At 43.2% G+C, this 16,532-nt stretch overlaps 1 protein-coding gene across 1 annotated transcript in view; it reads left to right on the top strand.

Moving 5' to 3' along the window:
- KCTD9 (potassium channel tetramerization domain containing 9) overlaps window positions 1–14,858 on the top strand; it is a 34,723-nt gene extending 19,865 nt beyond the window's left edge. Inside the window, exons 7-12 of the mRNA XM_069066939.1 lie at window positions 6,059–6,126; window positions 6,230–6,325; window positions 7,187–7,336; window positions 9,875–9,980; window positions 10,939–11,072; window positions 12,897–14,858. Coding sequence (XP_068923040.1) covers window positions 6,059–6,126; window positions 6,230–6,325; window positions 7,187–7,336; window positions 9,875–9,980; window positions 10,939–11,072; window positions 12,897–13,013 — 671 coding nt within the window. The 3' untranslated portion in view covers window positions 13,014–14,858. The remainder of the gene's footprint in view (window positions 1–6,058; window positions 6,127–6,229; window positions 6,326–7,186; window positions 7,337–9,874; window positions 9,981–10,938; window positions 11,073–12,896) is intronic.
- The last annotated feature ends 1,674 nt before the right edge of the window (window positions 14,859–16,532 follow it).

Here is a 16,532-nt window from a genome sequence, read left to right as displayed (position 1 = left end):
ACCCAACTTTAGCTCCAAGGAAATTCCTTCTGTTGAGCTGAAATCTCATAGTTTAGAAGTCCATCTTCCTGGCCCCTCACCCCCAGTCCACTTCTCCGGAGAAGGAAGAGCAAATAAATACGTCTCCCTCTTCCACAAGCTGACCTTGGGAATAAAGGGGACTTTTTTTTTATAACAACTTTTCTGTGTCTTAAAAATTTAACTTTTGAGAACTTTTCAACACCTTCGAAATGAAACATTTCCTGGTCCTCCAACTGCTAGGACAATCTTTTCCAATACTACTTCTATGGAAGAAAAATCATTCATAAAATTCTCTACATTTTAGGCATGCCTTTCAGAAACAATGTTTATTTATTTAACGTTATTCTAAAGCCAAGCATTTCCAGCCCGGAGAGAGAAATGTCCCAATGGCCGTAGTCTCCCCATGCCTTGAAACATCTCTCTACCCCAAGGCAAACTGAAATGACAGCTGTAGGAATATTGAACCAGGAAAATGTCATAATGTCCTGATACAGTTTGGGGATAGCATTCCAGAATCACAGTCCCCTCATCTTCAACTTGAGCTTCTCAGTTCTTTCCTTGACCACTGCCCTTGAGGATTGAAAAGATCTTTTCCAAAGGCATTTTTCCCTTGGGAGGCCTATCCTTTCTGGGGATGGGAGAGAGACCAATACAAGGGAGAGCTGGATGGATGTTACTGTGTGCTAAGTACTGGGAATGCAAACTCAAGGGAAAAGCACAACCCGTGGCCTCAAGGAAGGTGGGGAAATAGTCTACTAGTCCAGTCCGTGGTCCAGGCTCCAGGGAGGAGGTCACCAAGAAAAGGTTCTTTGTTCAGCTTGGTTTCTGGCCTTAATCCATTTCCCGAAGAAAGACCTTTTGTCTTCAACCTCTTCCTCACCTTCCTATAGATCTAGAAGGGAAGTCTTTATTTCGTAATATTATTTAGAAAAGAAGGTTCTGGTAAGCTTCCATAGCTACAAGGAATGCTCCCATTTCTTAAATAAGATACTCCAAAGGGCATCCTGCCTTCGCTTGAAAGCTTCCAATGGGGGAAGAGCTCTCTGCTGCCCTTGTCAGCCTAGTCTGCTTTGGAGCAACTGAAATCAAGCCTTAATTTGTCTCAGTGAACTCACCTGTCGCACCTGACTGTGCCCTTGGGCCAAGAAGGACCCAGATGAGTCGTTTACAACACCTCCCCCCGACACACACACACACACACACACACATACACCCATGCACATAGCATTCAGTAGCAGTCAGAATATAGTATTATTTAGCAAACAGACAACTCACCAGAGAAAGGTGTGGGAACACAGCCACATATCCCAGGAGCTACAAACCATGGTTGAGTTTACCATTGCAGAGCAGTTCCTTTTGGGGAAGATAGGGCTTCTCTTTAGTCATGTACCAACCAAGTTTGGAAACTTTGTTTTTTTTACTAGTAAAACTTCTGTTAAAAGCCCAAAGCTATTTCAACATATGCTTATCTTACTACTTAATTCTCCAAATCAAGGTCAACAGTTGTAGAAAAAAGAAAACATTGTCTTCCTCCCCCACTGAGTGCTCTCCTGTCCCAGGAAGATGCTGTTACTACCCAGTTGGCTTCATAAGAAGTGCTTGGAAGACGGGAGGTGGAATGCCTAGACAGTCAGGCTCAGAGTCAGAAATATAGTTCGAATCCTGCCTCCGACAGTCACTGTGTGCATGTGAGCAAGTCATAGGATAATTGATTTAGAGTATAAGGAACCTTCGAAGTCATCTGGTTCAGTCCCTCATCCACCAGGTGAGGAAACCGAGGCTTACTCATAGGCTCAGAGGTCGTAGATGGCAGAAATAGGATTCATACCCAGATCCTCAGGTTCCAAAGTCAGGGGTCCTTCCTCTGCATCACACTGCCTTCTACTGAACCTGTGTCTGTAAAATAGGAATAATTAAAGATTATGGCGCCTACATCAGAGGGTTATTCAAATGAGACAGTATGTGTAAAGTGCTTTCTAGGCTTTTAAAGCATCATGGCAGGCCTAGTCATTTGTGGGGCCAGGGGCCATACCTTCAGTTCCTCCTCCTATGGAGGCTGAGATTGAGGCTGTTGGTGGGTGGAGTGTGGGCATCGTCACCTAGTCCAGCCTAATGTGGGGAGCCCTTGGGAGTAGGGGCAGGCTGGCCCAGTGGGGCCCAGGACTGCCTGCTGTACTTCCAGCCTGCATGACATAGAGAGACATGGTTCAAAACAACAAGTCAATTATTCATTTCAGGGGTAGAAGACGTTACAGGTGGTTTGATTTTTTTTTTCCAACAGCTGTCTACCTCTCCCCAAAAATACAGTCATAAGATTTTGATAATGACATTAATACGCACAAACAAAAGAGCCCGTGTGACTGTGGACAAGACACTGCTTTTCTCATCTTTGAAAATAAGGGAATTAGGCTAGATAAATCTCCTGCTTTAAAGCCTCATGAGATAAAAAAGGTGGGTTCATTTGCAGGCGTTCCTCATTCCAGTCCTACTATGACTCAGCAGTCCCTGGGGCCCTCCTGATTTTCATCACCTTCCTACCAGCCAGGTCCAGTGATTATTCTCCCCCATTAAATGTGCTCAGGTATGGTTCGGTTTCCAAATAAGGCTTTTCATGAACATCTGTGTTGTATAAAACAAGGTACAGATGTATTTATTTGTCGTATTCTCCTCTCGTGATAGGTCCAATTAGTATAAACTGGAAAATAGTCTACAATCTGACAGCCCTTCAGAAACAAATTTCACTGGCAGATCAAGTCTGCAAGCATTTATTTGTGCTGACTTGTAAGACTCCATGCAAAATACTCAGCATATGGAGAGGCAAAAAAACCCTGTCCTTGCCCTTGAGGCCATATTCTTATAGGGGAGGAAACATGCAATCAGTTCTACTAGCTGTAACCAGTGTAAATGGAAAGGTCTGGGTCCAGTGGTGAGATCGATCAGGATGACAGGAGATGGCATCTCAGAGAGAAGGAGGGATTGGAACTGAATCTTGAAGGAAGCCTACTGGCTGAAGTGAGGGAGAGCATTCCAGGCATGAGGGCAGCCATGCTGCTGTTCCTAGGGAACCACCAGACACTTGGTGTTCCTAGATGTTTATGGAGGGGAGGAAAGTTTAAGGAGCCTGGGAAGGTAGGAAGGGAGCTGATTGGGAAGGGTTTTAAAGATCAGAAAGAGGACTTGATATTTGCTCCTGAGGATGTAATAGAAATCTGAATCTGATGACCTTTTCTCAGCCTTCATCCTTCTTGACCTGTTTGGGCCTTTGAGCCTCTTCTCCTCAGTACTCTCCGCTCTTTAGGTTTCTGTGGTACTTACTGCTCTCTGCTGGTTCTCCTACCTGACTGCTCATGCTTTGCTTCCTCTTTGTCTGGGTCATGCCTGTCAACTCTGTTACTTGCAGGGCTTTATCCCGGGCCCCCTTCTCTTCTTGCTATATGCTTTTTCACTTAGTGTTCTCATTAGTTCCCAAGAATTAAATTATCATCTCTCTTCTGATGATCCGTAAATCTCTGTCTCCAGCTGTAACCTCTGTGCTGACCTCCTCTCTCACATCTCAAAATGGATGAACCACAGACATCTCACACTGAACCCTGAACCACTTCTTCATTACCATGGAGGGCACCACCATTTTCCCGAGTCGCCCAGCCCCCAAGCTTGAGCATCATCCTTGCCTCCGCAGTGTCTTCTCCCCCACGTCCAATCTGTGACCTCGGCCCTTTGATTTTACCTTTGCAGTCTTTCTCTCATTATACTCTCTTCTCTCCTTGGACCCTGCCCTGGTGCATGCCCTCATTCCGTTGTGCCTAGACTACCGCAGTAGCTGCTGCTGGGTCTGTCTGCCATTGGTCTCTCCCCACTCCAGTCTATCCTTCACTCACCTCCTTCCTTTCCCTCCTCTTCAGTAAACTGCAGTTGTTTCCTGTTGCCTCCAGGATCACAAGCTGCCCCCAACACCGGCCCTTCCCGCATACACTGGGGTATATTGACATGGGCTTCCTTGCCATTCTTCAGACAGGATGCCCTCCATCCTGCATGTCACTTGCTTATGTGTGGCTGTTTGCACATTGTCTCCCTGAGGCTTTCAAGAGCACCCGCTGTCTTCAGCCTTTCTTTGTATTCTCTGCACTTGGCACAGAGCTGGCACATGATATGTGTTTATTTACTTACTGACTCTTGAGAAAAGAAGGCAGCGTGGTCAGAGCTCTGTTTTGGGAAGACCTCTTTGGTGGCTGAGCGGAAGATGACCTGGCATAAGGAAAGACTTGAAGCAGGGAGACGTACCAGACGTACCACAAGACTGTTTCAGTAGTCCAGGTGTGAGGTGGTGAGGGCCTACACCAGGGGCCGGAAGTGTCAGAGGAGAGAAGGGGGGCTGTGCAAGAGGTGGGACAGAGGTGACAATGGACATGGGGGGAGGATGATGGTGCCCTTGAAAGGACAGAAGATGATGGGTTTAGTTTTGGACTTGTTGAATTTAAGATTTCTTTAAGACGTCCAGTGTAGGTGCCCAAGAGGCAGTTACTGATGTGAGTGAGACTGGAGGTCAAGAAAGAGATGAGGGCCAGAGAAATAGCTCTGAGAATTGTCTGCTGAGCCTGACCATTGAATCCATGGAGCTGAGGAGATCACTAAGTGAAATGGTAAAGAAGGAGGAGGGAAGGGGGTGGCCAGGAATGGTGGAAGGTCCAGCAGTGGAGACCCAAAGAGCAACTTTCAAGCGGGCCGAAAGGAGAACAAGGGAGAGCAATGGCATGAAAATGTAGAGAGAAGATAGTGTCGAGAAGAGGGGGATAGACAGTGGAGAGGTGGCAGAGAGATATGAAGGATGAGGACTGAAAAAAAGGCCTTTAGAGTTGGTGATTAACAGCTCACTGGTGACTTTGGCTGAAGCAGTGCAGTGAAGCAGCTGCTAGAGAACAGAGGTTTGAAAGAAAGCGGGTGGGACGGCCGGGTGGCGCAGTGAGTAAAGCGCTGGCCCTGGAGTCGGGAGACCCTCAGACACTTAACACCCACACAAAAAAACTGGCTGCGTAACCTTAGGCAAGTTACTTAACCCCAATTGCTGTAAAAAAAAAAAAGAAAGAAAGAAAGTGGGTGCAGAGATTATAGTTTGCTTTGCTGTAAAAGAGAGGAGAAATCCAGATAATAACTAGTGGGGATGGAGAGATAGGAGCATCCTTCTAGGCAGCTGGCTGATAGAGACTGAAGACTGGTGAGAGTGGAGACGATAGTGGGGGAAATCTGTTGGAGAAGACAGCATGCTGTGGAATCATGGCTGTACATCGAGACCTTTGACTTGACAGGGAGAAGGGAGATGGATAAGGGAAGACACTCAGACTTCTGACTGATTCGACAACTGTGTGAAAGGCCACAGTGCTCTGGGTCATTACCATGCTATGACAAGGGGCTGTTAAATAAGGAAATGGACTTCCTGAATCATTTCAAAGAGATTCACATGATTTGTATCAGTTTAAGAAAAGTATATAATAGAGTACCCTACATTGGCCCATTATGAGGGCCATCACAATTTGAATCCTTTTTACTATCATCTCAAAAATGTGAAAGAAGTGGGGGCGAAACTTCTTATAAACCTTATTTATCTCTGTTCTATTTGGAAGGCTAATGGAGTTTTAGGATTTTATGTGATTGAATGTTTTTCTTAGAATCCCAGTCAAGCAATTAACATAACTGTACCCATATTTGTTAACGAGGATTTCTTTCTTCTAATTTAATAATTACAGAAATGATCAGAAATGTGTATGAAATGTATATTTACTTAGATCCTATCTAGTAATCATTTAACTTTATGTTTTTCCCTTGTACAAAGTAAAAACTTGCGAAAGTTCATTCTCTTTTCATTTTGGGATGTGTGGTATGTTACTGGCTTCTCTTCCATGTTAAATAGTAATCTGCTTGCTAAATGTTATGTCCTTTAAGAAATCCTGCATTAAGTGATGAAGGATCAAAGATGATTGGAGACTGCTGCCCTTTTTTTTTTTTTTTTGCAACACCCATTTTTTTGTTGTTGCTTTGGTAGGTGTGTTAGAAGAAGCCAGATTTTTTGGTATTGACTCGTTGATTGAACACCTCGAAGTGGCAATCAAGGTACTTTTTAATATTTACTTATACTATAGTAGGACTTAGAGCACCGTTACAGGATTGCCGCTAGCTCAGAAAAGACTGACGGCTTCCTGCTTTCTCTCTACAGAATTCTCAACCACCAGAAGACCACTCTCCCATCTCTCGGAAGGAGTTTGTTCGGTTCCTGCTTGCCACGCCAACCAAGTCAGAACTGCGTTGCCAGGTACGCAGGGCAGTCTTCCTATCAGCCATTCACTCCGCTTAGCAGCGTAATCAGTCATTCAACAGAATGTTTTAGAAAACAGTTGTGTTAAACCTTGTGTGTTTTTTTCCTTTCATTTTGTTTAATTTCCTTTTGAACACAGATAAAAAATCTTAAACATATCCGCATTTTAATCCCAAATAGCAGTTACCTTTTTTTTCTTTTTACAAAAATCCTTGAGTTACTAAATAATGCAGTTTCCTAACTGGTGTAAAACACACCAATGAAGAGCAACACACACACACACATACTCACACTCACTCACACACATGCACTCACCCTCATACACATGCACACTCACATACACACTCACACATTTTCACACATTCTCAAACACACACTCACCCTCACACACACTCACACACACATTCTCACATACTCACACACATACTCACCCTCACACACATACGCACGCACTCACCCTCACACACACACACACACCCGGTCGGTTAAGGCTGCTTGGGTTGCCGTGTTCAGCTGTTCCTTTTTTGTCATAACATTGGTTGGAGCAGACTCATGAGGTCCTTTTTTTTTTTTTTTTTTACAAACCTTCTTTGCCATTCATTGAATTGACAAAATACTTAAAAGCTATTCCTATTTTAACTTAGTGCCCTTTATTCTCATTTAGGGCCATCGAAGAGGCAGTTGTTATTATCTGTTGCCCTTTTACTAGCAACTCCCTTCTGCAGTAGTCCCCAAACTGCTCCCTTTGCTTCTCCTCAGAATCAGCATGGCGTGGTGTCTGTTGGATGTATTTCCAGAGGGAAAGTTAAATGGAATATTCACTTTCACTCGTGAAAGTTTATTTGTTGTTTCTTTTAGGGTCTAAACTTCAGTGGTGCTGATCTTTCTCGTTTGGACCTTCGATACATAAACTTCAAAATGGCCAATTTAAGTCGATGCAACCTTGCACATGCTAATCTCTGCTGTGCAAATCTTGAACGAGCTGATCTCTCCGGATCAGTGCTTGATGTAAGAGCAAGTTCATTCATTAACACAGGGATTTGGAACATATTCGTTGTCTGTTCTCCAGGCATGGAACTCTCTCTCCTTATCTCTCCCTCCCAGCTTCCCTGGCTTCCTTCAAGTCTCTGCAGGAGGCCTTTCCCGGGCCTCGGTCTTAGTGTACTTCCTCTGAAATTATCTCTAGGATCTCCTGGATGTGGCTTTTGGTTCATAGTCATTTACACATTGTCTCTCCCATTAGACTGTGCACTCCTTGAGAGCAAGATCTGTTTTTTGCCTTTTATTGAATTTTCAGTATTTTGCACAATGCCTGGCACATAGTAGGTACTCTATAAATCCTTGTTAACTTGTTATTGTGTCATATCTGAAGACCAGTGAATAGGAATCCATCATTCAGTAACCATTCATTAAGTGCCCTCTATGTTATCTGGCCCTAGAGATATAAACATAGAAATAGAGTAGTACTTGACCTCCCAGAAGTGATCACATCCATCGTGTTTTATTTTTCTGTGAAGGAAAGACTTATCAAAATGATGATTACTCTAGTGAAAGCTGCTGATTTGTTACTATAATTGGTACCTGTGCTAAACATACACCTCCCAGATTCAGTAACTTTTAACTAGTAAGGCAAAAAATGGTGGAAATTGGCCATACTTGCCACACTGTCATGTCCTTTATCAGGTTGTCCATTTTTATGGTCGATAGAAGGTCTGAATTAGAAAATAAAAAACTTCAGCGATAGTACATTGTCAGCATTTTGAGGGTGGAGAGGGAGGTGTGTGTTTGTGTGTGTGTGTTTATATACGTGAACATAAATAAAAGTAAGACATTCCCTGCCCTCTTGAGCTTAGCATTTAATGAGGGAAAGCCTGAAAGGGGGCAGAACTGTTCAGAGATGGCTGAGAGGCTTGGTTCACAGCAAACTAAGGCAAAAAGTCTCTCATCTAAATGGAGGATGCAGGGACTAACAGATTAGAGGGGGAAGATGGGGAGGGAATGAGAAGGATAGCCCAAGTGAAGGCATCTTGGGAAAGAATGTACATAGGGGGAAAACACGAGCTGATGTTAGCAAGATTGAATGATACCAGATGTAAAGAGAATGACTTACGAGGCATTGCAGTCATTGAACCTTTCTAAGAATTTTAGTGATGAAGGGTAAGAAAGAAATGTGTGACTAGCTAGAGGGTATGGTAGAGTTAAGGGAAGACTTTAGGGGAAGATCAGGGAGACTTTAGTGTGTTTGTAGGTGGCTAGGAAGGTGCCAGTGGGAGAAAAGATAAATGTGCATGATGCTGGTAAACTTTTTGGAGGAATTTGGAGAGGGTGGGATCATGGGTACAACTGTAGAGATTAGCCTTAGGGAAAAGTCGGAAGATGTCTTTTGCAACAAGAGGGTGGGAGGAAGGAATTATTAAAATGCTGAGAAATTCTGAGTAGTGCCCAAGGTAGGGCTGAGGAGAAGCCTTCAGTCTTCTTGGTGAAGTAGTGAATTGAGATACTGAAATGGGGTAGGGTGGGAAAGAAAAGAAAAAAAGAAAACAAAGTTTGGGGTGGGAGCCCAACTGAGATTAGGTTCTGTTTTGAGGCATTGAGTTTGAGGTGATACTGGGATATCCAGCTGGAGATGCTGATATACCCCAAGTCCAGTATGTCCCTATCTTACAAAACTCAGCACTGGCTATCATTATACAATGAATGATGCCAGGCTCATTGCTGCAGAAATGTGTTTCATTCTCAAATTCCAGACTTTCTAGCATTTAAGCGTTCTTAGCTTTCTCCTGTCTCTGTATGACAGCGATCATATTTGCTAAAGTCTTGCTGTGAGTCTGTGAATTCACATTTTGAAAATATTCTGTAGTAGTCGCTGTTGCAGAAGAACTTGTACTAGCCTCTGGTCAGCAGTGGAGGGCAGGAGAGGACTCTGCAGCTGTTGGGTTAAGTAATGAACTTTTCTAAAATCAGGGATGATCACAGGATCTTGGAAGTCCAAGCCATTCTGTTGGTGCTGGATGTACTGATAAGTATCAGTAAATCTGGGCATCTGCCCTTCGTGCTCCCAGATTGTGAATGGCCCACTGTGAGATACAAACCTTGACCAGGTTTCATGGCTTGGTTTATCTGAGACCCTATTTTAGATGTCAAGAGTGTGCATTCTTTACTAGTTTGCTAACCTCCTCAATGCTGACTAGTGTGAGTATGAGTGTTTATTACTAGGAGAACAGAACTAATGTCCTCTGTTGTCATTGTATCCAAGGCAGTGTGGGCCACGTGGAAAGAATGCTTGCTTCTCGCACGCGGGGCTTCGAGTGCTTGTTCAGCCCCTTATGGGTGGGGGTTCCTGAGTGTCTCGCTCCCTTAGGCTCCAAGCCTGCAAAGGGCCCATTCTGATGATGCTTGTTCTACCCAAGCAGCAAAGAGGGGATTGTAACAAAAGCATCTGTGCTGGAAAGGGCCATGTCAGCCAGGTGTGTTCTGCTGCTTTTTAGTGTGGCTTGGGCCACTACAATCTCCTTGTAATGGGGGCATCTTCTCTTCTCTTGACAGTGTGCGAACCTCCAGGGGGTGAAAATGCTTTGTTCTAATGCAGAAGGGGCATCTCTGAAGCTATGTAACTTTGAGGATCCTTCAGGCCTTAAAGCCAACTTGGAAGGTGAGATGTCATGTCAAATCCTCGACCCACAGTGGAGGATGCTGGGCCTTTCCTGGGGAAGCCACTGCTCACAGTGAAGTCAAGGAGATGGGGATGGGCAGTGCTCAGGGGGTCAAGCCTTGGACCCGGGGTCAGGAACATCTAAGTTCAGATCCAGTCTCAGGCACTTCCTGCACGTGTGACCCTGGGAAAGTCACTTAGCCTCTGTTTGCCTCAGTTTCCTCATCTGTAAGATGGGGGTAATGACAGCATTTACCTCCCAAGGTTGTTATGAGGATCAGACGAGGTAATTATCGTAATGAGCTTAGCAGGTGCTGGGCAGTCATGCGCCCAAGCACATGATCAGTGTTTCTCCCCTGTTGGGGAGGAGCTCTCTTCAACAAGGCTTCAGTCTGGGGTAACTTCCATTTTAAAAACAAGCCTTCATGCTTTTCCATAAAGAAAGAATCTTCGTTGTTGATGGACAAGTCACCATTTGTTTCTGTGTCTCCACTTAAAGTCACGAGTCAGAGGAGACGTATCTCAGTTACCTTACAGAAGTGATCATCCGAATTGCCAGGGGTACTGCTTATGTTCCGAGCTCACAAACCTTCAGAATTTCAGATTTTCTGTTAGGTTGTTATTTAGATTAGATGCTTTCAGGTTTGCTCCAGTAGTTCAAAAACTTGGACCTCCTCTATCATTTTAGTCTGGACTGGTGATAAAATAATGTCCTTTGTAATCTCATGTATTTTATTTTGTACATATAAAAACATGGATTTTACCCAACTGCTTGAGGCTATTAACTTTGGCCTTTCGTACTTTGTATTTCTTTGCATTTACTAAAATTCTGCTTTAATTTGTAGAAAGGTTTCTATCTGCTTGCCCACTCCCATTTGTAAATTGACTAATCCCTGTGTGGTTTGGGGAGGTGGGAGTCCAGTGTCAGTAGAAACCATTCTCAAATTATCATCTCTAGGTGCTAATTTGAAAGGCGTGGATATGGAAGGAAGCCAGATGACTGGGATCAACCTGCGAGTTGCTACATTAAAAAATGCAAAACTGAAGAATTGTAACCTGCGGGGAGCCACCCTAGCAGGGACAGACTTAGAGGTGAGCTGGCCCTGCTTTACCATCCAGCCATTGAACAAGAGACTAGCTGCTATGTAGCCTCAAGTCATTTGCTTCCACAACTAGAAAGAACATTTTCATTTCAGTTTTTTTTTTTTCAGTTAAAAAAATATTGCTGTTTTCTATCACCTACATTTCCCACTATGTCCGTTCCCTTTTCCTCTCTCAGAGAGACATCCTACATAGCAAAGAAAAAAAGGAAAAAGTTCAACAAAATTGCCCCATTTGCTGAAGAATTCAAACATTATATTCACTATTGTACATTTGTGGTCTTACATCTCCGTGGAGAAGTGGGAGGGACAATTCTTTATTTTTTTTAAAACGTTTTACAAAGCAGATGTTAGTTCTAGGATCTTTATGTAGATATAACTATAGATATATACATGTGTGTATGCATATATATATACAGTATATATACATGTGTGTATATATAAAATATTACTTATTTGAAAGTGTTTCATTCTTTTTCCTATTTTCCCTGAGGCCTTCACACATGTGACCTGAACAGTAGCTATAGTATTCCAAAGTCTTTTAATTTTCTTAAGATAATTTCTACAACAGGACCAGATTCTTTAAGCTAATTTAAGTCATTTCAGTGACATCTCTGTTTAGCATCAGATTCAGGATAAATCTCTGGGAATTCATTTTCCTGTCCAGACTTAACTCCAGCACCAAACTGACACTCTTACCTTTAATCGGCCATTTTAAAACATGTAGTCTATGGATTCTCCATTTACATGTTACATGTTAAGCTGACAGGATCTCACCAGCCAGACTCAGTGACTGGATACACGCCTGGACAGACACTAGAAGTGCCGCCTGCCAAGCTTCGTTTGACCTTCGTGAGAGTGCCTGAGATCTGAAAGTTTACCAGACAGAAGGTCATTCGAAGTTGAAAAAGAGCCGTGGGTTCCATGATAGGTTCTAGATGTGCTAGAGGCCTACAATCGCTATTTTAAGTGTACATCTTTCAGGAGTGTAGGATTCCCCCGTCTCCTCCTGCCCTTAGCTCATCAAGCATCTCCGACCCTCACCATGGAAATGCCCACAGTCATTTGATCTTGAAAACTGACCTGGTTGGTCAGAGGGTGGCAGCCACTGTCAGGCCTTCCTTCACAGCATCAGGGTTGGCTCCACAAACTTGGACGGGGAAAAAACCAACATCTTCATTTCATTAGAATGAGTTTCCTTTGTAATCTCATGTTACTTTATACATATAAAAGCATTGATTTTCCCTGATTGTTTAAGACTCATCGTGGTCAAAAAAAAATTTTTTTAGGGTTTGCAATTAGAAGAGTTTGTTGCCATCTTGTTTTAAAGCATACCAGTCATCACCACCACCAAACCCTTCCTCTTTCACCACTGTGGGTTCCTGTGATAAACAACCAAACCCTCAGGCAGAGGGGACTAGGAACCACAATCACGTTTAGATTCCTTGGGTAGAACTCAAGTCCACGGAATAACTTGGCTCTGGGGGGTGGGGGTGGCCATTTTCCATTAGAGTTGGCATCTGCTTCCCAGAACATGGAGAGGATCATGGAGTGAGAATGAAAGTGGTCTGCAGGTCCTGGTTTTGGCATATACTTTGTTACCTTGGGCAAGTCATTAATCCCCTGGATCGCGTGCCTCAGTGTATCTATTTGTGAAATGAGGACAATGATACCAGTTTGATTTATATTGTGGGTTTTGTAAGCTGTAAGCTATGCTCTGGAAGTTGTTCTCTTTTTTGTGATTATAGTAATAATAACAACTAAAGTTTCATCTATTTTCTTCAGTTTTTCATTGGGTTTTGTTGTTACCTTGTAGAATTGTGATCTTTCGGGCTGTGATCTCCAAGAAGCCAACTTGAGAGGCTCCAATGTGAAGGGCGCCATTTTTGAAGAGATGCTGACTCCATTGCACATGTCCCAGAGCGTCAGATAAGGTGCCCCTTCGAGGGGCCAGAGGCTAGGTGATTTATCCTGAACAAGAGGAGATGTGAAATGTTTTCCTTGTGACACATTTTTCTTCACCTACTCAGTAGTCTAGAAGAAATAACACTGTAAAAGAATTATAAAGCAGTTAGACAATAATGTATATTCTCAGTAGTGCCTAAGGAAAAAAAAAATCCTTCTTTTTTTTCCTCCAGTTGTAAAGAGGAAGCATTTACTTAATAGCTGAATGAAAATTAGATTCTATTGCTGCCTTTCGAATGGGCTGGGAGACTTTGCCTGGCCTTCTAGTCAGGAATAGTATAGAATAGTATATTTGCTTTTAAATAGGCATGTTATGGAAACAACATCTTGGTTTGAAATTCATTGAGGGTTTTAATTTATGAAAAGCACAACATATGCAATTATTTATTGAATCTCTAGATGCAATATGGATATTTAAACTGTTAAAAGTTTGTGCAATTAGGGGATAAAGTTCTTGAAGTTGCAGGTAGCTTTAGAGTTGCTACTGTTACTTTAATTGCCTGTATAAATTGTCAGAATATATGAATGTGGTGGAGCAGAGCTCCCCAAGCCTCTCTTTTCAGGTACATTTTCATAATGTTTATTTTGTTTTTGAGCAACACAGCAGCTGAACTAAAGAAATTCTCAGTTCTGACTGAGGCAGGGAGGGCAGGGGAGGGGGAGGGAGGGGCTTCGTTATATATCTTTGAATTCAGGTGGTGGGATGGAGTAGACATCTTTTAAAATGTGCCAGAACTGAGCTTCTAGTAAACGAGCTCAGAATGCAGAAAGAAGGATGTCTTCACTCTCAGAGCAGGGGATTTATGTAGCTGCAACTTAATCGTATATTCCTGGTTCAAAAGGATTTTTGCTCCAAGCAGGTTCCCCTCATCCCCAAAGCAGACAGTTCATTGATTTGCACAGGCCCGGTTATCTCATACAGTCAAGCACACAAAGATGCTTGTATAACCAAAAAAAATCAAGGTGCATCAATAATAGTCATTCACTGCAGGTGCTGATCAGTCTAGACAATCGCCACTCTGGAGTGGTGAATCAAATCCAAATCAATTGCATTGAGTGTTGGGAAATAGGAATGAATAGGTGGAAGTTACGTTCTTGGGAGTCAACACAGTGTAATTGCAGTTCAGACTTTATAATGGGGACTCAAGGATTGAAACTGACACTCAGATCACCTCCCCCCAAATTTCAGCTGGCTGATGCCAGATGTGATGCCAATCAGTCTGCACCTGTGGCTCTCCTTGGCAAAGATCTGGCCTGTCCTGCTTACAAGTGACTTCATGTCCCGATTTTAGCTCTCCCAAGACTGGGCAGAGGGCCTGTTCTCAAGGCTCGGAAGGAAAGACTCCTCAGCCCTGGGCAGTAAACTATTTGACATGTTTGCCTCCTGTAGGAGGAAGGACTTGGGTTCAATATTTATGTTGTCTAGTCTTTTCTACATATGCAAAGCTTTCCTTAACGATGAAGTGTGTGCATAAGGAGAGGAGATCCGGACCTCTGTAGTTGAGGGAAAGCAACTTCAAAAATGAATTATTTTCTTTGCTTTATCATTTTTTATTAAGACAGAGAAGTAGAATATTGTATTGAAAGAGATCTATTTTCATAATCAGTATGTGTATAAATTATATTTAAATAATCCATTTCACTGTTGTATTATATTTTCAGTAAGTATAGAATGCATCATTCATTCACTTAAAGGTACCTCTTTAGACGCGACTTAAAACTGCGGAATACTAAACCTGGTATGTTCAGGAACTGCAGATTTCAAGTCTAATGTAAGTGTATTAATAAAAAAAAAAAAGCAATCTGAAACAACGCCAAGGAGGTTCTGCTCATATTGACTTTGAATTGATTTTTTTTAAAAAAACCTTGATTTCTTGGTATGCTGAGGGGTGTTGTGGTGGCCGGGGCAGGGGGAGTGGGTAACAGGGAAGCAGTTCTGTAAAAAGTGTCCTTGCAGGCGAGCATAAGCAGGAAAGGACATGGGCTGGTCACAGAACAGGAAGGGAGAGAGTCGGGCATTAGGACCCCCAAGAGCCAAGACCTTCTTTGCAGGTTGTTCAGCGGGGCTTGAGGGAGATTCTGTGGAAGGACATGGAAGAGAATTGAGAGGATGAGAATGGGTGAAGAGGGGCCTGGTTTGTGGGGAGTGTGCATCCTCATTAGATCACAGATCCAGCAAGCCAAAGGGAGCCGGGTAGTAACATCATACCTTTATTTTTCCAACAAGGAGTGACAGACAGCTGGCCATGAAGATGTAGGGTGAGAGGTATTTATCTGGTTTGACCAAAGATGCTACTAGATAGGTCTGGTTCACCAAAAAGAATTACTTTATGGTCATCATTTTTAAAAGTCACCAAACTGAGGTGACCTGCACATGGAAAGAACAATAACATCTCTAAAGAAAGGACATTTATTACCTCTTGGCCCTTGGCTGCTGTACCCCTTGATCTTTTATGTGGGGGCTCTGCACACCAGAGCCCTGGGCCAAGTCACACCCGCCACCTGGTGGTTTACAGTTTTAACTACAATAAAACTTTGTTGTAAAATGTGAAAAACAGTCTTCGCTCATGGCCAGACAAAAACAGGCAGTGGCCTGGGGCTGTCATTCGCCCACTGCCACGATAGGGACATACAGTTAGACAGAACTGTTACTTTTGCTTACTAGGCGAGCCCCGAGTTCAGAAGGGATTGTTAGAGGTTGGAGTGGTTTTAGGGTCAGCAGTGGTTATTGTGGCCATTTCCTGGCTGAGCTTTGGGAGCATTTCCTCACCCTCTCACCCATAAAATAAATACAGCAAAGCAAAGAATCCTTTCTTCTGCTGAGGTCACTGACAAAACCCTTCCTCGAGTATCTCCTTTTCCACCGTTACCTAGCAATGTCTCCGGAAAGGACAACAAACATTTATTATTGCCCACTGTGTGCCAGACACTGCTAAGTTCTTTACAAATAGCGCATTTGAGACTCACACCACCCCCACGAGGTAGGTGCTGTTATCAGCATTTTACAGTTGGTGGAAGGAGGTTAAGTGACTTCCTTAGAGTCACACAGCTACTAATTTGTGTGAGATTTGAACTCAAATCTCCCTGTCTCCAGGCCCAGCACTTTAACTACTGTGCTTCCTACCTAGGCACCTGGTATGCCTAGAACACAGAAGAGTTTAGGAAAAGTGAAACTGGTTGCTACAAGTTCAGCCCCATGTCTCAATTCTTGAAGAGAGAGGAGTGAGCATCCCTGAGGCTCCCCTGCCTTCTCTTTATTTTTAATAATGAAAATCTTCCTTCTTTCCCTCCCACACCACCCCATATTGAGAAAGAAAGAAAAACAACAAAAAATGTTTAGAGCTGATGTGATTATGAGATTGATCTTGGGCCTATGGTTTGTTTCCACAGCACCACATCAGACCTACAGCACTGTCCAAAAGGAAGATCCTAGCAAGTGGTTCTGCCATTCCTGCCAGAGAGAAGTTGTCTACATAGACAAAAGCTT

Source organism: Petaurus breviceps, unplaced genomic scaffold, assembly GCF_028583685.1.
Source record: "Petaurus breviceps papuanus isolate PSGF00001 unplaced genomic scaffold, PetGlider_PUasm1.0 139, whole genome shotgun sequence".
NCBI lineage: Eukaryota > Metazoa > Chordata > Mammalia > Diprotodontia > Petauridae > Petaurus > Petaurus breviceps.
The sequence above is the reverse complement of the archived record's forward strand: the minus strand, read 5'-3'. Positions and strand labels throughout refer to the sequence as shown.